We start from the raw sequence: 27,270 nt of genomic DNA, 5'->3' as shown, positions 1-27,270 counted from the left end.
TCTCCGAGAGAATACGGAAAAGAAAATAAACAAACCAACACCTCAAGATGGACCCGTCATTGCAGCCCTTTCGATTCCAGTTCAGAGAGCTGATTCATTCATGCTGACAACTGGTTTCTAATTTAAAATGTCACGCACCCATAGAGATATTCCAATTCCTTGATCTTCTGCTCATTTAACTCATTCCTCTAGCTGTTTTTTCCCCCAGTCCCTTATGCAGTTTCACAGTTGCTTGAAAAGACTAGCATCACAGAAGTGCTGAGTAATGTGTTCTTAATTTTTTTCTCCCGCGCTCTTCTCTCATACTGGCTCGCGCAGCACTGTCAACTTCCGCCCGCGCTATTTTCCCCGCCTGGCAGGTATTCAAATGTACTCCACCACATCCCTTACGTGCTGTCTCTCTTCCCCTCCCTCTCCCTGTCACCAGCTCTTATCTTTCTCACTGAATTCTGTTCATGTTGTCTTTTTTCAGCTTTCTCCTTTATTTCAGCTCATCTTGCTTGCACACAAACGCGCGCAAATACACACACACACACACACATGCATACACACACACATCGGATGTGACCCAATGCAGTTGAAACAATGGACCAGCTGTTTCTTAAAGGTCGGCTTTTCTCTAACTTTTCAACAAATAAAATGAATGAGTGGGACTTAACACTGATAAAAGACTTGAAATATTCCATGACAGCATATATATGTGCTGTGTAATTACTCATAATTAATTTATTTGACACAGTCTTGCACTGTTTATTTCCCATACTTATTATGTATGCAGTACTTGGGTGATGTTCACTTGTATGACGATGTCAGTGTGTGTGTATGTGCGCATGCGTGTGTGTGCATGTAGAAATAGAGAAGAAAAGAGAGTTGGGGGGAAGTTGAGCAAATCTGGAGAATGTAAAACTGTTTTTACATTCCAAGCACCTGGTAATTTTTTCTCTGCAAGATCTCATGGCTATTGTCTGTTTATTTTTAACCTGATAATATCTGTTGGTGAGCTGCCTGGTTTTGTTATTCCCATTTTGCTTTCTTTGAAATGACTAGAACAAACAGACAATGAGAGAATGGAAATGAGTCAATGTCACACATATAAAAAGAAGCAACAGTTAGACTGTGCTACAGCCAATCAGAACCCTGTTGCGAGGGTGAGCATTAGAAGTAAGACGTCACATCCGTCCTCCCCCTACTTTTACATGGTCTCTGTTTTCGTTGTAGTTTCCATCATTAGATTAGTTCCTCAATTCTAGAAAAAAGGGAACAAAAATGCAGAAAACTGTGCTGTTTAACAAATGATCATTAAATGAGAATAATGAAATGTAATTCGCAAGGTAAAATCCAGTCATTCATGAATGTATGATTTACAAAATATGTCCCAGCTATCCATCCATTATCTATACCTACTTATCCTAGTCAGGGTCACAGGGGGTCCTGGAGACGATCCCAGCGTGCATTGGGCGAGAGGCAGTTATTATAAAATGTGTAATTACAAAAACTTTTTTGTAAACAGATCTTGTAGAGTAGGTCCTGTCTTTATGTATCATTTGCCATGATTAGTTAACCACCACCTCCCCCGCCCCCCCAAAAAAAAACAATAGCAACTATGCAGTAACACTTCCTGTTTCATAGTCCTGTATTTATCAAAGAAGTTGGTTTTGCATTGTACCTTTCAGGAGCTTGAGCTTCCCTGGCTGCCTAAGTTTTTATCCCTGGGCTGGATCGATTTGATTGTCTGTTTGGTCAAATGAGAAGTTTTAACTTATCAAATTTTAACCTTTCTTTTGATGAGGGCAAGGACCAGGATGTAACGTATGATTGTGCTTGCCACGACGACCTTGTCTGAAATTAAATATATTTGTCACCTGAGGGGGGCGGCCTAGTCCGTCATTCCAAATTTTCTTTATGACTGCATAAAACACCAGTATGCAGTAGTAGTATTTTGCACAATTATGATTTAATTTCGACCTATAACACTTCAACTAAAGGACAAAATATATATCATGCAAAAGTGACCTGCTGAAATGTGACCTTAATGTAAGCTCTAAACTGTAATGCATACGAGTTAAAAACTTGTCTACAAGCTCAGTCTACAGTAAGGCCTTTATCTTGCTATCTTGGTCACAGGGAGAACATTCACTCCATCTGACTCACTTTGTCACCTGTTTGACCAGTCACATGGTCTGTGTGTTTGCATGAGCCCATGTGACTTACACTGGAATACCGGTGATTACACTGACAATATTACTGCTCTCAGGGGAGCCCTTTCAGATTGAAGAATAAGAGGAGTTGGCATTAGTAATATTTCACAAGGACAAGAATGGTTCATGCTGAGCGAGTCTCTGAGGGTACTTGTCTCTCTTGAGTGCAGGAGGGTTATGCGTGGGTCTGTGTGTGCCAGCCACGTTTCTGAAGTCTCTCTCTCCTGCCATTACGCAGCTGGTGCCAAAAAGGACAACCTGACCTTTCAGGGCGAATTGGCTCTCCAACACAGATTGTGTTTCTGTCATCGTCCACATCAAACTATCGTTGTTTCGTATCATGTCAGCTAAAATAATGCGAACACTGTACACAGTGAAACTTGTATTTTCTATTTCTGCAAAAACCAGAAACCTAGGCACCTTATTATGCTAAGTGCTATATAATCTGTCCATCACTGAAGTGTTAGAACAAATTGGAAGGTTCTGTACTTCACAAAAGTGGTTCACATTGGTAAGTCCCTCATAGCCAGTCCCACAGCTCGTCTCATTTGTTTTCTTGCATGTATTTTGGCCCTCTGCCAAAAAGTGGTCGATAGCCTTTTGTGAAGCCGCACATCAAATAATTACTAGACTGTGCCAATCATCTAGCCTTGGAAAAGCAATTGCCACTAATTAAGGCCAGAAGATGGTTGTGTTAGCAATGATGTTTACATGCAGCCTGTGTTCATTTCATCTTTCTGCACTGACAGAATTGGTTACAAAAGACAATTCATTTTTTGCCTTTTGAGTAAATTTTGGGAATCTTTCTTCAGCTGTATCCTAGAATTCACCCAGTAACACTGCAGTGTCCATTTCTTGTGCAAAAAATTGGTATCATTTGTGAAGGAAGATCCATTTGTTGAATTGTCCATGACCACATTTGATGCCCAACATGGGACCGTGCATGTCCAGTTCCCTCTATAATTTGGAATGGTCTGGAACCCCAGCCGCGTTCATGCATGAACCCCACTTTGGGAGAGTGCCTATTTGGGAGTGTAGACATCAGAGGAACGTGGTGTCGCCAGTGTGCTTCTTTTTGCACTGAATTCTATAGCTAAGCTTGCCTAGAATGGAGTCAAAGGTTAATACGTGGCTTTAACATGCAGCACTCCGGCACCCTATCGACCAGCAGAGGTCACTAAATAGCAATAGATCACTGAATCCTCCCATACCATCGGCGATGCAGTAACCAATTGTGCATCACTGTGGCGCTGGTGTGGTCTGGGTGTGATCCTAGACTGTGAGGCTCATCCATGCACCACGGCATAGTGCCATAACTGACTGAGCTTGCTGTCTGTTGTTTGGATCAGTTCTTTGGTTTTATGCAAAGCAATGGTCTATGAAACATAATACTGTCAAATATGTGTAGCTGATGAACTGCCCCTCCTTTTTATTGCCAGCATATTTAAAAATGCACATAATTTAGTTTATCCACACTTCTGTTAAATTCTGAAGGACTTCCAACCACTGCTTAAGGCTGTCTTTTCACCTACTGACAGATGATTCCCCCTTAGTGTTGATCTCTGACCTTACTTGATCTTCGTTTGTTTTGATTGCCAGTCTACTGTTATTTTCTTTGAGTGATTTATTGTTAAATTGCAAGTTGTGCTAAATAAAGTTAATCCATCCAGTGTCTCAGGAGGATACTGTTGCATGCACTTATTCACTGAAAAGTCATGCTTTTCATAATGTGGCCATTTTCCATGTTCACTTTCCATGCTTTCACTGTCCCCCTTTCAATGTTAAGCCCACTAATTATTTACATAAGCATCACAGTAAGTCATTCATTTGTATAATTAGTCACTTGACTCTGTCATTCTAGTGCCTACAGGATCCCTGGAGGATAACAAGTGATGACATAAATCACTGTAGGTCACTGGTGGCCTCGCTCATAGCATATCCTACTGATGCCCATTTTTGTTTTCTTGGAGCCACACTCTCCAATTACTAGTCTATGGCCTACAGAGGGGAAATACTGTGATAGGGGTATCACTTCTGGGAACTTACAGCACTAGTCTCTAAAGCAATTTGCAGGTAAAATAAATGCAAAGCCCTTCGAATAAACATCTTATATTAACCCTGTTCTCTTACCTGTCATTCACACCATGCTATAACCTCCTGTCTCAGAAAAGGTACTGTAACTGCACTGAGTTCATTATGATACATTCATAGGGCAGAGTACTGGTTGATGGACTTAAAATGAAGTGGATATAAAAGATTTTTCATGAGGCAAATGTGTTGCTCAGTCACTTTCAAACTCAAAATAGTGCAATAATGCCACACAAGTAAGTACTTAAATAAAAATGTATCATATGCTGTTCAGCAAAGACTCAGTTCATATGGTCCTTAGTTCTGTGATTTTTTTCCAAGTTGTGTTTTCTGAAAGGATCATAGAAATAATCAGAAATAGCTGTTTAATATAGCTAAATAGAATGTATCCAATGAAGGCTGTCGGTGCTGGTGCTTAACAAACTAATATTTTCTTGCATTATGAGGCTTTACAATGTAGCTTAATAGTAATATGTTTTTGTTTTTGTTTTGCTTTTTTAGTAGGTAATAATGACCTGCACGAAGGCTGACACTGGGTGCTTCTCTGGGTCCTGCACTTGAGGCCCAGGGCACTGTTCTATGCGGATTGAGTTTCTCTCCATTTAGTGTGAGCCACACACATGACTTTGACTGGGGCCCTGGCTTTGGGAGCTGGTGTCAGGTTCAGGCCCTCTTTCTCAATCAGCATCTCAGATTAGCGCATGAAAGGAATGGGGAACTGAGCAAAGGAGCAAATGGAGTAAGGAGGGGATGTACGAGCTGGGCAGGACGAAAAGCCTAGAGCAGGCATTTTTCCATTAAAATTTTAAGTTTTCCCCTCTAACCACTGCCATTATCTAAAAATATCCCTATAATCCTACCCTAAAGTCCCCTTCCCTGCTTGAAGTTTCTCCACATTCCCCTTCTGAGTGACCAAATGGTACATTCCACCACTGAGGAGCACCTGTTGCCTTGGAGTAGGATTAATCTTTTTCATATGGAATCAGGGAGGGGTGGGGCTGAAGGCAAACAGTGGTGGATCAGTTGAGCGGGTGACCGTTTTGGCATGTGTTCTGAAATAGCAGGGGATTTATGACTGACGAACAGACAGACAATAGCCAGCCAAGCGGGCCCAGAGCTGACGATGGCCAGAAGTGTTGAGTCACAGCCTCGACTGGTGAGCACTGGCTTTGGCACTCAGATGTCCCCCACCCCACCCTTCCCTCTGCTCACTCTGGCTGCGCTCCAGACCCATTCCACCACTTCTGGGTCCCTCATATGCATGTGTGTGTGGGCGCATACCAACTGAGACTTACTCAGGTTGGTGCTCCACACTGGGCTTGGATGTAACATGCTGCCCTTCCATAACACATTTCCATGTCACATATAAAATATGTTTTAAAGTGTTCATCCAGCTTCTATTGTCATAGGGTGTGGATATATGCAATGTGTTTGTTTCCTGTCAAATTTTGTCAATGAGAACAATAACAGTATAATTTAATGACCAAAGATCTGAAGTCAGTTTGCTCATTTAAAATTTGCTCAGTTTGCTCATTTAAAATTGTACATTACACATTACACATTACAACTTTATCAAAATTTAAAATCTTAAGATATGTTTGCCTGAAAAACCTGCACACTTCTTCACATAGTTACTGGTACAGTGTCTAAGACTGATAAAGAGCAGGTGGACAGACATCTCATAATGACAGTATACTACTTGTTATCAAAAATGACAATAAAATTTTCTATTTTATAGCAGGGCGTTTCTGCAAAAGAGCACCCGTGCTCAGCGAACATACCCTGGGTGAAAAAAGGTTAAATAAAAATTTAAAAAAATTATTTAACAAACATATTTATATTTGTTTTTACACAGACATGAGCTCAGTTTTGGAGATAGTGAGCACCAAGGCAAAATGAAATGTTCAATGTCACAATACAATTTTTTAATCTCACAACTGTTTTTACCAACTTTTGCCAATTTTTTTCAGCAAAGAGGATTCCTACCTGCAGATAAGCCTGTCAAAATGCGTTATGAACCTTACAAACACTGAAAGTGCATCTCCACGAAATAACAGACAACGGAGCAGGACAGAAGGGTAGGCCTACAAAAGTTGCGACCTAGGGAGTTCTAATTCTACGGGCTTGCTGATTCTTTTGTCAATCAAGGCTCGTTGGATGGCCGTCAAATCCGTGAGTACATACACTGGCCATATTTCACCTGCGTTTCTGATGCGTTTACGCTTACGCCACCGCACTCTTCTGAACTGTTTTACATATATATATTAAACCGAAACTGCTAAACGGTACACGCTCATCAGACTGTAAAATTCACACAACGATAGCCGTAATAAAAACACGTTTTCAACGTACAAAAATGCCAAGTTATTCACACACACAAGACATACACCGTCTATAACTATAGAAATTAAATAAGATGTATTCTAAAGCAATGCTACCCAATATTTCCTCAATTCTTTCAAGTCACTTGGCCCTGTGTTTTGTAATCTTACCATTTTACAATGTCATGCAAACGTTGTGTCAGATCAAAGTGTCAAATATTTCGAATTGCCTCATGGAACACATTGATATTCATGTAGAAAACTGCTGGTGAGTAACTACAGTCAGCATATTTATCCAGATACTTTTTATACTTGCTTCTGAACTGAATTTGTGTACATGTACAAGTTATTGTATATTTGCTACATACAATAAATACTGCATGTGAAATACATATTGTACATACATACATAGAGAACTTCTTTAGCCCCATGGGGACATTTCCCTCGCAGCATGTTACATTCACATTTACGAACAGACATTTATACCAAGACACATACAATCATCCACGCAACAGAAAGACTGGGCAGCGAAATACATACATACCTATACGAATTGGACATATTAGACGCCTATTCAATCAATATTGACTGTGAGAAAGCCATCCACACGTATGATTGGCCTGTCCATGTACTGCATGCGTATACAGGGCCACGTGACTTCAAAGAATTGAGGAAATATTGGGTAGTATTACTTTGGAATACATCTTATTTAATTTCGGTGAGGCAAGATAGCCTATATTGTTTGTAGTACCGTAACTTGGCGTCATTTTGATCTCAATACTTTTAATGGCAGGCCTGGATTTTGGCAGTGTGAATGAATGAGTTATAGACGGTGTATGTCTTGTATGTGTGAGTAACTTGGCATTTTTGTACGTTGAAAACGTGTTTTTATGAGATTTATCTAAACACAGGCACAGTGTGTAAAATCATGCCGAAAAGCCATTCGTATTGTGTATACACAGCAAACAAACTCTTCTTGCTTTCAGCCAATCGCTGATAAGGTCAAGACAAATTTCTGCTTTCGTTTCCCCCCGAGGAGACGACCTCTGTTTTAGGACCTGGAACGAATGGAGTGGTTTGATACCCTGTAGAGCAATTCCATGCCTCCTCCCCCTCTCTCTCCCCCTCCTTTAAAAAATAACGAGAGGTGTGCGAGTGTGTATTTTTGTGTCATTCTATCCAGACCGAACAGACACAGCCTACTATAAACTTAAAAGTGGACAGTGTAAACGGAAAGGTTATAACAGTGCTACTCAAGCGCCTTCGCTGGTTCGGATTTAAAACCCGAGGGAGGCGTCCTCTCAGTTTGGGTTCAAGTTATTTTTTCCATGGTATTGGATTGTATTTTACCATCCATTGTAAGTGAAATTTGTCCAGCACTTTTTCCACTTGGACTTGTCAACTGGGTAGAGAAAGCCTTGCCCATTGGAGACAGGGAGAACGAGACACTTTAAAAGCAAAGACTGAGTCAAGTGTCTCGTCCTGTCAAAGCCATGCCGGCTGGGTTTCAGCAACTCGGAGCGGAGGTAATGCTAGCATGAATTTCTTCGTTTTACTTAAAAAAATGAATTTACATGCCATCGGTTTATTTATCACGGCTCAATGACTGTTAAAAAAGACTTTATAAGTTATTGCAATAAAGTAATCATTTACACCTCTACTCCTTTCATCACCAGCGAGCATTCCCTCAGTCAAAATGCTTGCCTGCAGCACGGCTTCTCTACATGACTGCGCAACTCAATATATTTGATAATGCATTCAGTAAGGTAGATACATTAAACCATAGGAACCACCAGACGTGAATGCTAGTCATTGTAATACCAGGAGACCTTTTTCTTATCCATATTTAATGGAAATGCTCTTCCTTATAATTTTTACTCCACATATTTGTATTTTCCACCTCCACCTTTCATAGCTCAGGTGTGTGTTGGTCTGCTCAACTCACCTGCGAGATTACTGGTATTTCCCCAGGGGGTGGAGCAGTACCGAGAACAGTACAGTAGGCCTGCCTTACCCGGCTGAAAGACAAGTCAACAACACATTGGCCTCAAGTTGCAGCAAATCCGTGTGATTTTGTTATAAGTAATACAAACATAAAGATTGCGTACGTTTTTAGAAGGCGATATTACTACATAGCAGTAGTTCGAAATAAATTCGAATATCACTGTATTCACACCGTATATTTGCACAATGTCATTCAGTCATATCCGTGACAGAAAGCACTTAACAGTCCTTTCATTTCACATTCTGTTGTGTTTCCATGTAATCTAGCAATCAGTCTAGAAAATACATGGGGAAGAGTCCTGTACATTGATTAAATTTAAAGACAAAAGCAGGCTTATTCTGCCTGAATTATTCATACCTCTGGCATATTTTCTGATATTCTCGAAAGCTGATAAAGAACCATTTCTGGTCAAGGTCATTACTCAGGCAAAAAGAATCATTTGTGTTTGTTTCATATTTGTTTTTTGTTTTTTATTAGCATTTTTTATTTTTTTCCAGCATTTTAGCATTATTAACACTTAATTTAAATACAGTTACTTGAGGCCAACTTGTCTGGGTAAAGTTTTTTTTTTTTCAGAAATGTAATTATCATATGTCCATGTTAACAAAATGCACAAAGTAGGCATATATTTTCATGTTAATTAAATATTTTGTCACATTTGGAAGTATGAGATAATTATCTTGTCACTTAAAAATCTGACCTTGACAGGAGGCACATATTTCCCAATGTCAAAGAAAAACCTGAGCAGTTTATGTATGACCAGAGGGTGTGTTCATGTCAAACAAAATTAACCTTTTCAATATCATGTTCATTTGATTTAACCATTCGTTCAACCATTGAACAAAAATGTGCCTGATCTTGAGAAGAATCAGACTTTTGTTCCTTATCTTTACAGTGTTCTGTCAATTAATGATTGTAAGGAACAATGTAATATGAATGGCCGATCTGATAATTTCCCAAGACTTTTTCCAGTGATGGTTGATTTTGCTGAAGAGAGAATGCCCTGTACAAACTGACCTCAGCTTTGCCTTTTGTTTTTGCGTTATTATAATAATATCTAATCCCAGTCTTTGAGGGTAAGCATGTGCAACTGAACCCAATTCACAGTTTCTCTATCTTGTTAAGTTGGAAGGGACAATGGTGAGGGTAGTAGGTGCTTATAAAACGGGGGCAAGCAGTGGAATCAGCTTTGGGACTTGTGATATATGTTTTCGTGATATACCGTTACTAGCACTGTAATTACTGATGTTGTCATACACTTATGACAGACCTTCCCTGTTAAATTTAATGTTACCATTTCCACTCCTCTTCTTACTGTGTTTTGTTTTCTTAGAAGAATTATAGCAAAGTCCATAGCCAGAGAAATCAGGCATAACTGGCCCTTTTCTCTTTTTTTCAACGTATTGCATTGTTTTTCTACCTAATTACAAAACAAAAGTCACCATGAGACTCGCTGTGACAAGGTCACAGCAAGTCACGTTGCTGACATATGCAAGGTGTGACATATGTGTATAGTCAGTTGGTTCAGAAGCAATAAATGAAAGCGTTAGGCAATTTCACATTCAAAAGTCTCATTTGTGAGATAAAAGTAGTGAATATATTAAAAGGACATTCTCAGACGCACTGCATTCATTTGCTGAAAGTATGTTAATGCAAAGAAGATTTGGTATGCTGGTATAGAATAAAATTAATCAAGGCATCTGAAAAGAACAAATACAACCCACCAAAGGCATTTTTAAATGGGACCTAATGTAATCTACTGTATGAAAGTTATAATAACAGGAAAACATGCATCAAGTAACTCTCAATCCAGAAACAGAGGAGGCAGTGAGACAGTATTATTCAGAAATAATTCAGAAAAGTAATAAACAAATTGCCAAAGCAACCTGTGAGCATTCATGACAAATGCTGCACAGGAGACGACCTACTATATTCCAGCCTGACCATGTTGGCAATAAACAGATGTAAACAGTAGGACTGCCTGGTGCCTCTCAGAGACCCTGTCAGTCATTGTGGGGACAGGTGTGTTCAGCTTGATGGCAGAGGCAATGGAACTTAATGTCCAATCCCTAATCATATGGTAAGCAGTGAAGCCCAGGCCTTATTTAAATAGATTTTTCATCATTACCATCACAGATAAATATAGCAATATTTCTGTGTGTGGGTGTGTGTGTGTGTGTGTGTGCGTGGGGGGGGGGTGGTTGACTGTGTCCCTCATGAAAGGGTCTGACTGATATATACATTATGGAGGATTTGTCTGTGATTGAAAGATTATGGAAAGTCCTTACAAAGATGTAATGTGATCACTGTGAGATAATATATATTACTGAGAAGGTTACTATACCGCAAACCAGAGACAATTTTGTGAGAGTGGAGTGAAAGCGAGGGGTGACAGAGAATAGTAGATTTTGTAGGTTTTGGAAAGGGGGGAAGGTTGGTCTGTTTGTTCCTCATAAATAAAACTTGGACTTGATGTCCATGGCTATGGATAACTGTTACATAATGAATATTGTACATTACTGGACCTGTGTTTTGTAGGAGTCCAATGACCTTTGGTATGCACTTCTTGTACATTGCTTTCGATAAAAGCGGCTGCCAAATAAAGGTAATGTAAATGTAATGTGAAACACATACTCATCGATTGTGGCCAACAGCCCTGCAGGGTAACACATGACTGGATCTAGCTTCGCCCAGGGATGAGAGTGTTTCAGTCGGCAGTGGTTACAGCCTCTCGTTGCACACCAGCAACCCCCACTGGTTGATCAGGCACTTGCAAGTTTACGTATTAAGCTGCGCATTAAGTGTTTTCCTCTGAGCGACCCCCTCTGTAAGCCCAACTTGTGAACTGTGGTGTGGTAAGAAGTGGTGCTTGGTATTGCAAGCTTCGGAGTGCTTTTCTGCACTCTCCCAAATCGATGGCAGAGATTGTAGTAATGAAATCTGTCATATATATGACAAGGGATCCAAATTATGGAGGGGGGGGGGGGTATTAAAACGCATACAGTAATCATGGGTGATATTGTGATATCACACATAAACACCGCTCATATTTTCATATGGTATTCAAACATGGAGTTGATGCAATTTCATATATCTTGCTGATGCAATTCACTTTCGAGCCGCAGGGTACAGCAACACTGCTTCAACTGGCATCTTAACCAAATGTTTTTATTTATATTACCATTTATACACACATTATCCAAGTTTGCAACTTTGCTCTACAGAGATCCATATTGTTTCTGATAGTGGTGTCTCGCTGACTGGACAAGATATTAGTTTAAATGTATTATAGCTGTTGTGTGAGCAAAGTACAGAGGCCTTGTGAGGATTAAATTATTGTTTGGTGTTTTCAAATACTACCACAGTACTGCATTTATATATACATGAATAAATACAGAAATAAAAAGAAATTGACTCTGCATAATAGTTACTCCCCTCCCTGTGCTGGTATGTCCTTGGCAGGGACAGGAACCAAGACTTGCCCAAGGACCAATTTTTTGCACAATGATAACAGTGTATTCTGTTTACACAGAGAGTGACTGGAACCCTTGCCCTTTCTGTGTTCACTGCGGTTTTGGGGTCCCTTGAATTTGGGTACAATATTGGTGTCATCAATGCACCCCAAAAGGTAAGTCATTAATTTTTTTGCCTAATGTAATTTATTGTGGCCTGTTTGCTACACATGAATAAACTTGAGCATATCATACTTTGAATGGTTTGTGTAACAACGCACTGATGCACATAGAAAGTTCATAGATATGCACAGGGGAAAACCAATGTCATCTTCTAGGCAAAAAGCAAATTCAAAAATGAAGTAATTTATGCTTCAAATGTACTAATGAAGTTCTTGTAAACATTTTGCGGTATTGGTCCTCTTCAATAATATATTTTAAAAAAGATGTTAGAGGCCACATAAAAGCTTGACTATATGAATGCATTGTGCTTTGAAGAAGGTCAGCGATAACACTAGAATGAAGAAATGGAGCATTGCAATTAAACAGCATGGAATCTAAAACCAGGTCAAATAAACGTTAACTTAGTTTGAGAGGTAATTGCAAAGTGGTGGGCAAGAAAAAATAAGATAAAGGAAAGGGAGGGAGGGAGAGCAAGAGAGAGCCGTGCAACTGAGAGTGTGGGTAGAGCAGGTAAGGGAGGCATTCCAATAATGTCAACATGAAGGGGGGTGTGTGCAACGTGCAGTTTGCGGAAACCCTGGCCAGCCAAAAATACGTACAAGCCCCACTTCTGAACCCGCCTCCTTTAAATAACCCCCGGCTCGGGTGTCTGACGCAGCTGGGGGTGCAACCGGAGGCTGGAGAGGGGCATTGCTTCTGGTGTCATGGGAAAGAAGGCTATTTTGAGGTTTGTTCATAAGGTTCGTTTAGGGTTCACACGGTGACACAGACAAGGGAGGCGTATCACATTCAGGCAGTGACGCATTCAGTACACGTACAAACGTAAAAGTGGGTGTAAAAACATCATCAGGTTGATGAATTCGTTACTGTGGTTTGTGGTTCTATTGCAGCATGTATAAACCACTGTCTGTTACTTATATTATACATCTGTGTTTTCCAACCAACAGCTAGTGAAGTCTCTGTGGATTGTTGGGTGTGCATAACATAACATAATGACGAGGGCAGGCCATTCAGTTCAACAATACTCGCCATTTTCCTAATGAAATTATATGCAAGGCATACATCCATAGCATACTACATACTAGCAACTAGCATGCATACATGGGCTCTTTCTGTGCTGAATACTACTGTGCTCTGTCTTTCTTTTCTGCCTCTGCTCCCTGGTCAGATTATTGAAAAGGACTACAATGCTACATGGATCCACCGTTACAAGGAACCCATACCCATTACTACCCTCACTTCCCTATGGTCCCTATCAGTGGCCATCTTCTCCGTCGGGGGCATGATGTCTTCATTTTGCTTGGGGTTCGTCTCTGAGTGGCTTGGCAGGTAGGACACCTGATAGAGTGACAGACCTATGCAGTGCTCAATGGATTACACAAGAACATGGATTCAATTAAGTTCCACTGTCCACTTTATACACACACACTCACACCCACATGAACACACAGTCCTACATGCATACACATTAACAAATACAAACTATAAAACGAACAGACAATGCGGTATTTTCCCCATAAAATGAGATCACCAAATCTAATCCAGGGCCAATTTTAATCGAACCAGAGATGTTACTAGTCATTTTATAGCACAAACCTAAGACCATTATTTATATTTGGATATTAATTAATTAGTTAATATATGTTGTCTGTGCACACATGCAGTTAAGTCCATCTCAGATATCAGAATATGCATGAGGACATGATCTGGACCTGAGCCCAGAGTTCTTGTAAAGTGAAAGAGGATTCAGAGAGAGAATAGGGTCACCTTAGCCCTCTGTACATGTTTAGTAGGATCAAAGTGTTCTTCTGGAAGCTGAGGGTATTTTTATGGCATGTTGTGTCCTCACAGATGAACCATACTGCATGTGTTCTCTCACCAACTATATGCCCCTCCTTTCCCTTCCATAGGACTTTTTTAAATCCATGGAGCATTTTTACAAAATGTTGACTCACAATATTGCTTCCTCATTAAAATAATCGGTTATGCTTAAAATGTATTTCATTTTATGTTGGCAGCTAGCAAATTCACCTATTTCATAGGTATGCACCTGTTAGCTTGTCCTAGAGCAGGGCTGCCCAACCCTGTTCTTGGTGATCTACTGTCATGTAGGCTTTCATTTCAACCCTAATTTGGCACATCTGATTCTACTAATTAGCTGCTCAGTGAGGCCTCTAGCTGTTGAATGAGGTGTGCTTTGTTAGGGTTGGAGTGAATACCTACTGGATGGTAGATCTCCAAGAACAGGGTTGGGCGACCCTGAACTAGAATTTGATATGGTTATTGCTGATTTTGATTATTTCTTAATAGCCCTGAAATAATGAAGTGCTTGAATTAATCATTTATCTTATTGCTACATTATAGATCCGTACCATAAGTTGTTTATTGGAGGAATCTCACACCTGTCATACAACCACTTCTATTGAAGATAAATGAACAATATCTAAATTTATTTTAACTGTTGTATGCAATCTAACAGGAGGAAAGCCATGCTCATTAATAACCTGCTGGCATTCATTGGTGGAGCCATGATGGGCATGGCTAAGCTCTGCCTCTCATTTGAGATGATGATTTTAGGCCGTTTCATCATCGGTGCATATTGTGGTAAGTACTTCTTTTTTCCTTTGGATTAGACAAAGGTTTAGTCTCTCCTTTGTAGAGGCACATGTCAGTGGATGTGTGTTTGTCTTTCCATCTGTCGATTTTGTCTGTTTACAAATAGGATAACTTAAAATGGATGGATTTAGATGAAACCTGATGAAGTCATCGCATTATAATGCTAAATGTGTTCATTCTCAGGGTTGGCGTCAGGGCTGGTACCCATGTATGTGGGTGAAATTGCACCCACCAGTCTGCGAGGGGCACTGGGGACTCTGCATCAGCTGGCCATTGTTACTGGGATATTATTTGCCCAGGTAAAGCTGTGTTTGACGAGTGTGTGTATGTGTGTGTGTTTGTGTGTGTGAGAGAGAGTGCAACACCTACCCTGCATAATTTACACATTGTCTCTCACTCTCCAGATCCTGGGGCTGGAGTCCTTACTGGGCAGTGAAACACTGTGGCCAGTGCTCATGGGAGTGACAGTACTACCCACTGTCCTGCAGATGGCGCTCCTGCCCTTCTGCCCAGAGAGCCCACGCTATCTCTATATCATCCGCTGCCAGGAACACCATGCCAAGAGTGGTAGGAACCCCACATGGAGAACAGACCCCTTGCTAACACACCCTGAGGAACACAGTATAGACCAATGAACACTGGTAGTGCTGCGTAACACTAATAAACAGAAAGGGTTAAACTTGTATATTAAGCTTATATACAATTCCGCTTACGCTACATTGTTTCACTGGTCTGAATACAATTTAAGTCAACAAATATGTCTGTAATCAACATTAAGTATACCCAATTTTGTTCCATTAAAATCGCATTAAGGTTCTTATCACATTTTCATACTCATTGTAATAATTGTAACTAATGCTAAATCTTGCAATAAAATGTGGGGGATAAATTTAGACTCACTGGATGATGCATTCTATTTTCTAGGCCCCAGTAGTTACATGCATACACTGCCCCATCTCTCTATCACTCCCTCCTTTCTTAGGCCTCCGGCGGCTGACAGGGATGCAGGATGTGAGCAGCGCCCTTGCAGAAATGAAAGAGGAAAAGAGGAGGATGGACATGGAGAGGAAAGTGTCCATCGCAGAGATCTTTCGCTCACCGCTCTACCGACAGCCAATCATCATTGCCATCCTTCTCCAGCTCTCACAACAGCTGACCGGGATCAATGCTGTAAGTTACTGTGTGACTAAGCAGCTGCGGCTAGCTGTTAGCGTAACTGGGAGGCTAGGCTTCATGGATGTACTGAGGGCTTGGAGCTGGACGCCAGTCAGGGATGGGGCTATAAGTGTGAACAAAGAGTAATGGATGGCAGGGAATGTTTTCTGCATTGTCACTCAAGAGTATGTTCCAGTGTTTACCCCCTTAGATAAGGCTCCTTGCTTCTGTCCCGTCTCCCATTCAGATATTCTACTACTCCACCAGCATCTTCCAGAAGGCAGGGGTGCAGAACCCAGTCTATGCCACCATCGGCGCTGGAACGGTCAACTGTGCCTTCACAGTGGTCTCGGTAGGCTTACAGTAGGGGATAGCGGAGCAATATATGCAATCAGTAACACTATTAGATTAATTTATATATATATATATATATATATATATTACATCAGCATAAATATATTAAAACAAATACTGTATCAACAATTGCTACTGGCACTAGTTGAATGTCAAAAATGTGCTGTTATCTTACTGTGAAACAAAGAGGATATTTATTTTTTATTATTTTCATTTCATTGCAGTATTGCTCTAGAAACTGCAGCTATTTGTAGATTCTAAATATTACCATGACACCTTTAAAATGTAAAACAGATAAGTGGAAAATTTCCAAAACTGTGCCAAGATTGGTTGTCTATATCTAATTGAAAATTGCTTAATCAGAGTGAATTATATATGGTGCAGTCCATATGTATTTGGACTGCGAGGCTTTCTTGGCCCTGTACTCTATCATATTGGATTTAAATTGTAACAATGAATTTGAGGTTAAAGTACGGACTGTCAGCTTTGATTTCAGGGTGTTTACATCCATATAGGGTGAACCATGTAGGAATTATTGCCTGTTTTATACATAGTTACTCATTGTAGGGAACCAAAAGTAAAAATGAAAATATATTTAAATAAAGTGAGCACAGTTGCACATTTCAATGACTGTGTGACGTCTGCAAGTGAAACACATGCTCAATTGGATTCAGGTCAGGTGATTGACTTGACCTGTCAAGAACATGCCAGTTTTTGGCCCTGAAAAACTTGGTTGCTTAAGCAGCATGTTTGGGCTCATTGTCCTGCTACAAGGTGAAGCACCATCAAATTAATTTTGAAGCATTTGTTTGGATCCAAGTTGCTAAGATATTTCTGCACACAGGTGGCATGCTTTGGGTCATTAGTTCCTTTCTTTCTACACACTTTCCTCTTTCCATCATTTTGGTTCAGGCCTCTACTCGTCTCGTCTGTCAACATACAACTTTATTCCAGTACTCTACAAACACTAAGCTGGCCGTTCTGTTGTTGATATTTATTTACTGACAAATTCACAAATAGACTGAATATCTCCAATGTTATTCACAACTCAAATTGAAAAATTACCTTCATACTGACCTGCTTGTTCTTTGTGGTTCAATTAACAGCTTTTTCTGGTGGAGAAGATGGGTCGTCGAACACTTCACATGCTGGGATTGGGTGGCATGTGTTTGTGTGCCATCATCATGACCGTGGCTCTTGCTCTCTTGGTAAGTTCAGCAAGGGTTCAGATGACACTTAAGAATGAAATGAAGCTCATACTGATTGAGGTTCAGTACTTCCTGTCCCACTTAATGGGCATTGTAAGCAACTCTCTTCATTCTGTCCTCTTCTTTGCCCCTGCCTCTATGCATTGGCTCTTCTGCAACTGCCTGTAGAACTGAGTATAGAACAAGAAGGACACCAGTGCAGGCTGGTATTAGGATTATAAGATGATGATATGCAGGGGTGCCACATGGCATAGTGCACTTTTTCAGTGCTAATCATGCTCAGAATAAAAATGAAAGATTATTATTTTTGTAACATAATTCCTGTGCAGCAAGGTTTTACCCATTCTTGCAAATTCAGAAAATTCTGTTACACCTATGTCCCGAAAAAAAACATCAGTGGGTTGGTTTTTATTGGTTCAACCTGTGCTTGCCTTTTTAACCTAGCAGCATGAATGGGCTGTACGTGAAATACTGAAAACCTGCACCACCCTTCATGAAGGCATTTGCTTACAAATGCTCTTACTGCTGCCTCACATCCTCTATCTGCTTGCATTCACCCTTCTAAGTGATCTCTCCCCCTCCTCTGGCCCCGTCAGGAAAGCGTGCCGTCAATGAAATATATCAGCATGCTGGCCATCTTCGGCTTTGTGGCATTCTTTGAAGTGGGCCCAGGGCCCATCCCCTGGTTCTTTGTGGCCGAGCTTTTCTCCCAGGGTCCACGGCCAGCCGCTATGGCTGTTGCTGGCTGTTCCAACTGGACCGCCAACTTCATTATCGGCATGAGCTTCCAGTACATCGCTGTGAGTATGAGAAATTGATCATGGTAATTGATCTTTAGTAATACTTTCTTTTTGTGAAAGAAATTCAGTCAACTGTTTCAACCACTGAATACACATTATGAAGCAGGTAAACTAATGTCAAATGTAAGAGATGTTTTATACTCAGTCGTACAGTTAAAATTTTACCATTTTCCTTTTGTTACAAAAAATCTAAGCAGAATTTGAGAGTATAATATGAACTTTATTCTTGAAATTGATCAATAGAGCCTTGTAGTCTGACACGGTTGTTATTCATCAAGATCTGTCCAGTTCCAGACTGGTAACCCTACAACCCTTTCTCCCTCTTCATAGGATCTTTGTGGCCCATATGTCTTCCTCATCTTTGCAGTTCTCCTCCTCTTCTTCCTTCTTTTCACATTCTTCCGAGTGCCTGAGACACGGGGAAAGACCTTTGACCAGATCTCTGCAGGCTTCCAACGTCGCCCAGTCAGCATGATGGACCTGGACATGGGCATGGACATGGACATGGACATGGACCTGGACAAGACCAGCACAGAGCTGGAGTACTTGGGGGAGGGAAGTCTGAACTGAGATATAGGGGTTGGGGAGGGGGGGGACAAGCTTCAGCTAGAGGGACGGGAGAGAAAAAGATGGGATTGGATGCCTGCTATGAAGCGAGAAAATCTAAAGCAAGTCAACGGGTGGGAGAGAACTCAACACCATTTTTGGTGTGTAGTGGCAGTAAGGGATGTGGAAGAAAGGAACGGGAGACATTTTACAAGGCTAGCCATGAATGAAGTAAAAGGTGTGGGCTGGGATTTTACTCTAAGAATGCACACGGTTGCTTAGGAGAAAATTATATTCCTGCACTTTAACCTACACACTGCAGATTTTATTTCTCAGAAATGGAAGCTGCTCACAAGCACAGTTACTGACAAGTAAACTATTTCCATACAGTGAACACAGCGCTCTATCCTGGGGATTATTCATTGTCCTAAAAGTGGTAATGTTCTATGTCTTTTTGGCCAGCAGAGACCATCCAAGCACAGTTTAAACTCTGAGGGGCTGCCACACAGGACACATCCCTTGGAATATGATTGACTGGACCTCTCTGTATGACAGATATCAATGGGATTACTCTTGCTGCTCAATAGACAGTGTATTATTAAAACAAATTGTTTTAGTACATGATGTATATAGTGTTTTTAAGGTTATTTTGTTCTGGTAAAGGGTCTCCAAAAAGTTAATGCACTCAATTGTACAAGTAGACCTAGTTTCTATCTGAACAACCCCAAAATAAGCACCATCGATTTTAAGGTTTAAATAGATGTATGAAAGCTATACAGATATTGTAGGGTTTGCTGATGTTTGCCAATTTAAGCATGTATGCCGTTTGATGTCCAATCTGTACTGATCTGTGTGTCTGTGGCAATTTGTTACAAAACAAAAACTGTAAAACATGAGGACCTGCAATTCATATAAAGTCATAATTAATGAAAAGCCATTTTGGTCTTTTGTGTTTGACAAATTTTCTAGATACCCGCTGCAGCTCACCTTGATGCAACAGACCTCAAGCTTTCCAAATATGCCAGTGACAAATATACAGAGCTTAATTTGTGGACATTTCAATGAAAAACCACTTTCTACAAAGCACACAAACTGAGTATACCCACACAGTCTCAACCAAAGCACTCCCACTGTGATGCCCCTGGGTCCGTTGTATCAGGGGGAGCTGCAGTGGGTATCTAGAAAACTCATCTCAGCGAAACCATCAGGATGGACAGATAGATAGTACTCTACATTAATTTCAATTGTTGGGTGAATGGCCCTTTTAACATACACAATTGTACTTGGATACTCTGAGCCATGATCTGAAGTGACCAGCCAACAAAGATTGTACACTTACACGTTATAAACAAACATTAAATTACATATCAATTTAGAAACCTGGATTTCATAACGGTAGTTTTGAAATTTTAAAGAGTCACAGGGACAACCCAAATGGAGACTGAAGTGACAGGATGTGGTCTGGAATGTGAGCAGTCAGCAGAAGCGGGGAAAAAACTGCAGCATGTACATTTTTGCATACAGGATTTTCTTTTTAATGTACATTTTATATACTGACGTTTCATTGCACATCATTCCCTCCAAAGTGCCAACAAAAACAAGACAAACAGAACAAATGGGAAAAAAGGACATCATTATCCAGCTCAGGCTGTGATTCATTAATAGGGGGGCAGCATTATATTAGTCCCTGCAGGTGGTAGACAATAGTATGGTCTCAACGTGCAATCCCACCCTACACTCCACCACCCTAACATAGCTTTTCCTCATCCCTTAAAACATAAATAGCCAAATAGGCCTGGTTACCATTTCGTTATAGCTCTTTTCAGTAGATTAAAGTAAACTGGCGGGAACGTGGAAAAAGTGGCCATCAGTGCAGGTTTATAATTTTCGTGAGTTGTTTTTTCAATTTCCATCACCATTAAACTTCTAAATTGCACTCCCCTTTTGCCCCCATTTGTCCAGCTAAAGGGTCCAGGCTAGACAAGTCTAGTGGGGTGTGATGAGGTGGGGGAGGGGGCGAGGGAGGGGGGTGGGGAAGAACTGCCCCCAGCAGGTGTGGAGAGACGAGCCTGGTCCAACCCCAGCTAACCCACCCAGGGACCTACAGAGAGTGGGGGAGGGAAGGACAAGGTTTGGGGAAGAAGAGAAGGATGAGTGTTACAAGCAGCATGATTAGCACTACCAAATTTGTGTACTTATGACCCCACAGAAAAGTAGACAACTCCAGACCCATAGCCAATACACCAATCATAACTTGAGGAAGAGGCATTCTATAAATCATAACTTTTTTAGCAGAAAGCGGTCAGGAATGATAATCTTGTGTACAGCCCTGGAGGACAGGAATTCACCCCCATTAAAACAGTCCAGTTTTGCATTAAATCCAAAAGAGAACCAGCTTTTTAGAAAGTTGCTATATAAATTGATTTATCATGACAAGCAGTAAATCCAGGTTGCCAACAATACATTTTCCACCCCAAACAAATTATATATACTGAAAATATTGAAAAAGAATATTACACTGTACATTTTAATACATTAGACATTACACATAGGGGCAACTGTACAATTACTGCTGCTTTCAGATATGGCAATACATTTAAACACTGCTGAGAAATGTTTATTGTATTAAAGGAAATTCCACATATTTACAGTATTGTAAAATATCCAATTTCTGTAAGGGAACAAATGACAGCTCTCCCTTCTGTCACCAATTTCCATGGGTGCAAAGAAAGTTACCATCACCCCAGTGTTTGGCTTATTATACTTATCAGCCTATCTTGCTCACCTCTCAAAAGGGTCATGTGATCACATTTCCCAGTGGCGTCATTCAGAAGGTGGAGTCACTGTCATAGCAGGCACCTATAGAGAGGGACAATGGGAATGAAGGATGACAGACCATCATAAGAACGCATGCCGTCATGTGTGAGGCATAAGCATCTGTACCAGTTGCTGCAAACTTAATGTAGCTGCTAATTTAGTGGGCCCCATGTTCTGGAAGAGACTGTGGATCATGCCAGTGCCGGTATGTGCTAGCAGGCGAAGTGAGAGCCAATATGCCAGGGATGGGAGGGTTTCAGTTTGCCGGGATGACCTGCGCACCAGTGACTCCCACTGGTCGACTGGGTGCTCCAAATCATGTCCGAGTCAGATTAGCAAACTGTGGTGTGATGAGAAGCAGTGGCTGATGCGTTTCAGAGGAAACAATTGCCTGTGCCCTCAAATCAATACTGGACGTTACAGAGAGAGCCGATAAAAACCACTTAGACATTCAACATCAGGGAGATAAAGGGCACAAAAGCACAGTATACAAAGCCAGCAAGTCCATACATTTACCTTACCAATATCACATAAAAAGAAATGCTCAGGTTTGTGCTTCTTCATCTTTACCTTATCAGATGGCTTGTCAGTTTTGGGCGACATCTTGGGGGAGGATTTTGGGGAAGCTTTGGGTGAAGACTTGAGATCTGCAGGTTTGGATGTTTGGGTGGGTGAGCTGGGCTCTGTGGATGGTTTTTCAGTTCCATTCTGAAAGAGCAGAATAGAATAATTTTTCCCAGGGGAAATTTCAGATAACAGATTTATCAAAAAAAAAAAAAAAAAAATCTAAACATTCTAAAATTAAACATGTAATGACACACTCAGCTCTTCATGTTGCCATCACAGCAACATGATGTCATGTAGAACAAAGAGGGATTTGGGGGGTTGGGTAAAAATAATTGTTTATGGATATAATTACATGAGGGACCTCATATCAGTCAGAACCAAGTGGTTAAAAAAATTTTTGGCTATAAAATACCCATACAAGTTTTAATAGAATTATAGATAATTGGTGCAACTCTGCTGACCTCATGCGCAGGGGTCGCCTTGGATGGCGCAGACTCAGAGTTCCTTAGCCTGCGGCGGCTGAACTGTCTGCGAGGCCTCTGCACTTGGGTCTCAGGCGGTCCCCCATTAGGCTGCCCCTCTTGTCCTTCTGTCTGGCCCTCTGGGAGGGCGGACTGCTGGCCCTCTGCCCGTTCTCCAACCGCTGGGCGGGGGCGGAAGGGTCTAGTGAGGGGAAGAACAGTGCATGCAGAAAATTAGCCTCACTTGCCAGGCACATTGCTTTAATGTACTATGCACACTGTAGTCAGACAAGACCACAAATTATTTGGCAGCACACTAATTTTCAGTAACAAATCATGATCTCTTGCAGGGGCACCAATTTAAGGTGGATTCATACTATAATCCCTGGCAGGGAGTTCACAGTATGATCATAAACTATTTGCAACTAATGATTAATGGGTAAGTGCTTCTGGTATGACTGCTAGTACACAAGAAAAAAAACCCAGGGAATTAATTTTGCCATCTCTGAAGAAATGGTGCCCTACCAGACAGCAATACCAAAACTGTCCACAACAGAAAAAAAAATTGGGAGTTTCACTTGCATGGTATTCACAATTTGAAGGAATTAATAAAAAACAAATTAGAGATTTGACGTTTGTCTTATTGCTCTGCAAAACAAGTGATGTCGTTTCTATGCTGAAACTAACTCCTCAACCCTGTTCCTGTAAAACTATAGTCCGGTAGGTTTTCACCCCCTACATGGCATACCTCAACAACTAGAGCTTGTTAAGCTGCTAATTAGTAGAATCAGGTGTGCCAAATTAGGGTTAAAATGAAAACCTAAAGCACGGTAGATTTCCAGGAACAGGGTTGGAAACCACTGCTGTACGGTAACGCTCACCAGCAGTCACATTTAATTAAATGACAGGAGTCGAAGGGGTTCGGTATGACCTCTGAACTCATCGGTGAGGAACTTGGCCTCACTGACCTGCGATACTGTGGCCTGAATCTCCGAGGAGCAGCTCTCTGCTGGACAGCCAGTTCCCCTTCCACCACGACCCCTTCATTCTTCTGTTCACCCGTCTCCCCCTAAGAGGAGACACTTCAAACTACATAAAGAACGGAAAGATTCTAGGGCAGGGCCGCCCAACAGTTCCTGGAGATCTACCATCCTGTAGGTTTTCACTCTAACATTTACAATGCACACCACTAAAGAGCTAGAAATCAAGTTGAGCTGCTAATTGGTATAATCAGGTGTGTCAAATTAGGGTTGAAATGAAAACCTACTGACAGTAGATTTCCAGAATCAGGGTTGTACTGCCCAGACTTAGTCACAAGTGGGGTAACGCCGTATGACCTTTTTCTTTATCATGAAGCAGCACTTCCAACCTTACAGATTATATAGTTCAATTAATGAAATAATATTAAGTGCTTTTCTTTCAGCAGTGAAAATCACATTGGTTTACAAATAAAATTTGGCAAGTCCATTAACATCCCAATTACACCTAGAGTAAAATTTTCCTTTCAATTTACCCGTCACAACTTTCAGCAAGACCTCTTTAAAAGCAGCAGGCCAATCTGCCTGCATGATCCCAAACTGAGATCAACAAAGCACACATGCACATCTGGTAACTGTACAGAATGGTCCACTCAGGAAAAACGGGGCCATGCTGTGGTCTTTCTGTGATCCTCACCTCTTCCTGGCCCTCTTGCCTTCGGCGAGGGCGGCGGCGGCGAGGAACGGGGCGTGGTTGTGGGACCCCACCCTCGCCGGCCCCCTCCCCCTCAGATGTGGGGCCAGAGGAACCCTCTCCACCCTTGCTCTGTTCAGCCTGGCCAGGTCGGGAACCACGAGGAAAGAAACGCCGACGGAACCTGCGCTTGTTGGGGGCATAACGGCTGCCTTTGACTGGGACACCCCCTGGCCCAGTCACATTGGCAGCCTCTGAGCCCTGGGAATGAAAGTTATGACTCTCCTTTAACCTTTCATGTGAAAGGGTGTAGAAAATGTTGGCTCCATGATAATATAGGACATACATGCAGATTACAACTCTTAATGCATGATGTCCATTACAGTGGGCACAAGGTTCTTCATACACAGTACAAGTAATTTTTTTGCTTAAAGCATAAACTTAGTGCTCCTTTGCATATTACCTAACGCAAATATATATTTAACCTGTTCTGTTCTTTAGGAATAGAAGGATTTTAAAAAGCCCAGACATCTTGCCTTAGCTGCTTCAACTACGTCAAACTCCACAATTTCTCCATCTCCAACACTGCGAAGGAATTTTCTGGGGTTATTCTTTTTGATCGCCGTCTAAACCAAAGAAACTCTGAGTGAATCGGGGCTCAGACACAATAAGAATCTTGCTTGAATTATAAATCCCAGCAAACTCACCTGATGGACAAAAACATCCTCCTTTGTGTCATTTCTAAGACAAAGGACAGACAGGTGAGGTCCAGTCATTATCTATTGAGAGATTAGGAACCACTGAAATATGAAACCGTATCCACAGACTAGTATTGGGGTAGATGGACCAACCTCTTAGAAGGCAATTGCCCATTCTTCACAAATGTATGCATCTGCACACAGGCACACACGAACACTCACTTGATTTGTCCCACAATGGTCAAAGTATCCATTATGTGACAAAAAGAAATGGCAGAGAAATCGGTACACATTGTGCGTTACTGCAATGATGTGTACAAGTGATTACAGACAAAACTAACATGAGATTTTAATACCTAAATGCATCTTGTTCACCCTTCATGCAATCCTCATTTTGAGAATATTAAAAAATATTTCCATGTATAGCCATAGGTACCTGTTTATGAAGCCATAGCCATTCCGCACATTGAACCATTTCACTGTGCCTTGGACCAGAGAAGCTGCAACAACATCAATTAGGTGTTATATTTTCCCACATAAATATCATGCAAATAGAATTTCCCAAGCAATATTTGAAGGGTCACCTGAGCTGTCTGTATGTATGCTTGTTCAATATCAGACAAACAATGGAATGGTCAAAAACATTTTAATATGCAAGTCAACCTCTAAAGGAGACTTCCTACAAAGTCCTTTACAGTGGGCATGCTGTAATCTACTTCACTTATCACCCAGAAATGGATCCAAGTTGTTTGTATAGTGTGAGCGTATTCGTTGATTATTAACAACGAACTTTGAGATGTGTTTCCCCACACCTAGTTCAAGTAGGACAAGAAATGCGGCCTAAGCAGAGAAATTCACAGGCAACCGAAATGAAGCTGAAATTAGCCCAATGCCAAAAGGCGGTTGTGTGCTCTCCTCATTGAATACCAGTTTCCAGGGATAAAGAGTCATTTTAAAACTTAAAATCGCTGCATTCTAAATCAATCACATCGGCTACCCTCAAATATTCTCTCCAAAAATTGACGCATGCAGATTTACTTTGTGATTTGTAGGTTAGGATCGGTAAACATCGACATACAGTTCACAGATTGAACAGACTGTTCTAATTGATCAAGAAAACTGATTAAAGCCCTTATTGTAGTTGGATGTATCTGTATTTGTCCATTTAAAAGCCCCCCCTTTCCTATATTTCCCACTCGGTTAGCCGTGTAATAAAATGCCATTCTGTGATTGAATATCGACAGGACAATATTTCGACATGTCCGAATTGGCATCCATAAGAATTAACCACACGAATAAGACTTTGTGCCTACAACACAACATTTTACTTCAAACAAATAATTTTCCTTACTTCTCATTTCCTTATGTCTATAATTATATCAGTCTGCCTGTTAAAATTTAACAGTTGAACTGTCGGCAAATTATACGATGAGAACGTGGCTGCAGTTACAGTCAAGAAGCATAATCAATTTACCCATTTTGGAGAAAATGGCCACAGGACTTTTGCCTGGGGTAAAAGTCTTCACACCTGCACTACCAAATGACCAGACCATTCGTGGCCTGAAAGAAAACGGAACACGTGGAACTAGCGACCTATGGTAGGCTACGCTTAATGATACGTATTCTTAAACTCATATATTGAAGTTCAAACAATTGAGTTTACATACCAGGTTTAACACACTACTGGGGAAAACTGTGATCCATGCACCTTCTTTACGTGAACAAAGGGAGAGTAAAGGCGTGAACCATGAAAACCAATGGAATGCAACTCAAATATTGATGCGGAGACATAATATTTGATCACAAATCATACCACGAAAGCGGGTGCCCATTACCCATGCAAAACAAAGATTTTCAAAAACATTTAACCGGAAAAAAGCTTTAAAAACGGTAGGCTAATTTCTCATGGGAAAATTCTACATTCAAGTCATCTTGTCATTTCCCTACCTATAATTTTTTTCTCCAGCTGTGGCTGGTCCTCCAACGGCGCCGACGGCGGGGAGCCCGATACTTCGGCGTCGCTCATTTTCTCTCACTATCACGCTTTTTGTTTCTTGCCCCCCTCCCTCTTTCTATCCTAGGTTTGCTCGGGTCGGCAGTGCAAACTTTTTATGCCTGTAGTCTCATGAG

The 27,270-nt window shown here is 41.1% G+C and overlaps 2 protein-coding genes across 5 annotated transcripts; one reads left to right on the top strand and one right to left on the bottom strand.

Moving 5' to 3' along the window:
- The first annotated feature begins 7,677 nt into the window (after positions 1-7,677).
- Positions 7,678-19,859, top strand: LOC135251400 (solute carrier family 2, facilitated glucose transporter member 4-like). The gene is made up of 11 exons (XM_064328803.1): positions 7,678-8,133; positions 12,145-12,240; positions 13,416-13,576; positions 14,727-14,851; positions 15,047-15,162; positions 15,268-15,430; positions 15,846-16,033; positions 16,266-16,370; positions 17,479-17,580; positions 18,177-18,380; positions 18,711-19,859. The coding sequence occupies exons 1-11, from the start codon at positions 8,101-8,103 to the stop codon at positions 18,948-18,950; spliced, it is 1,533 nt and encodes a 510-aa protein (XP_064184873.1). The 5' UTR covers positions 7,678-8,100; the 3' UTR covers positions 18,951-19,859.
- Positions 19,860-20,433: 574 nt separating this feature from the next.
- Positions 20,434-27,270, bottom strand: LOC135251402 (Y-box-binding protein 2-A-like). 4 transcript variants are annotated; one of them, XM_064328805.1, is made up of 10 exons: positions 27,088-27,270; positions 25,577-25,640; positions 25,150-25,183; positions 24,979-25,068; positions 24,446-24,703; positions 23,740-23,840; positions 22,772-22,973; positions 22,314-22,451; positions 21,712-21,785; positions 20,434-21,027 (listed from the first exon to the last, which is right to left on the bottom strand). In XM_064328805.1, the coding sequence occupies exons 1-9, from the start codon at positions 27,164-27,166 to the stop codon at positions 21,750-21,752; spliced, it is 1,002 nt and encodes a 333-aa protein (XP_064184875.1). In that variant the 5' UTR covers positions 27,167-27,270; the 3' UTR covers positions 20,434-21,027; positions 21,712-21,749. The 4 variants fall into 4 exon arrangements, with proteins under 4 accessions (XP_064184875.1, XP_064184878.1, XP_064184879.1 ...); XM_064328808.1 differs by having other exon boundaries at positions 25,150-25,221; positions 27,088-27,247; XM_064328809.1 differs by lacking the exon at positions 27,088-27,270 and adding an exon at positions 26,615-26,678 and having other exon boundaries at positions 25,150-25,221.

Source organism: Anguilla rostrata, chromosome 3 (assembly GCF_018555375.3).
Source record: "Anguilla rostrata isolate EN2019 chromosome 3, ASM1855537v3, whole genome shotgun sequence".
NCBI lineage: Eukaryota > Metazoa > Chordata > Actinopteri > Anguilliformes > Anguillidae > Anguilla > Anguilla rostrata.
Note: the sequence above shows the minus strand (reverse complement) of the source record. Positions and strands in the feature narration are given on the sequence as shown.

Coding starts and splice junctions, on each gene's coding strand:
- LOC135251400 (XM_064328803.1), top strand. CDS start 8,101: ATGCCGGCTGGGTTTCAGCAACTCGGAGCGGAG. Junction 12,241..13,415: donor TCATCAATGCACCCCAAAAG/GTAAGTCATTAA, acceptor CTCCCTGGTCAG/ATTATTGAAAAGGACTACAA. Junction 15,431..15,845: donor GGAACACCATGCCAAGAGTG/GTAGGAACCCCA, acceptor CTCCTTTCTTAG/GCCTCCGGCGGCTGACAGGG.
- LOC135251402 (XM_064328805.1), bottom strand. CDS start 27,166: ATGAGCGACGCCGAAGTATCGGGCTCCCCGCCGTCGGCGCCGTTGGAG. Junction 25,641..27,087: donor GCTGGAGAAAAAAATTATAG/GTAGGGAAATGA, acceptor ATGTTGTTGCAG/CTTCTCTGGTCCAAGGCACA. Junction 25,069..25,149: donor AGGATGTTTTTGTCCATCAG/GTGAGTTTGCTG, acceptor TCTTTGGTTTAG/ACGGCGATCAAAAAGAATAA.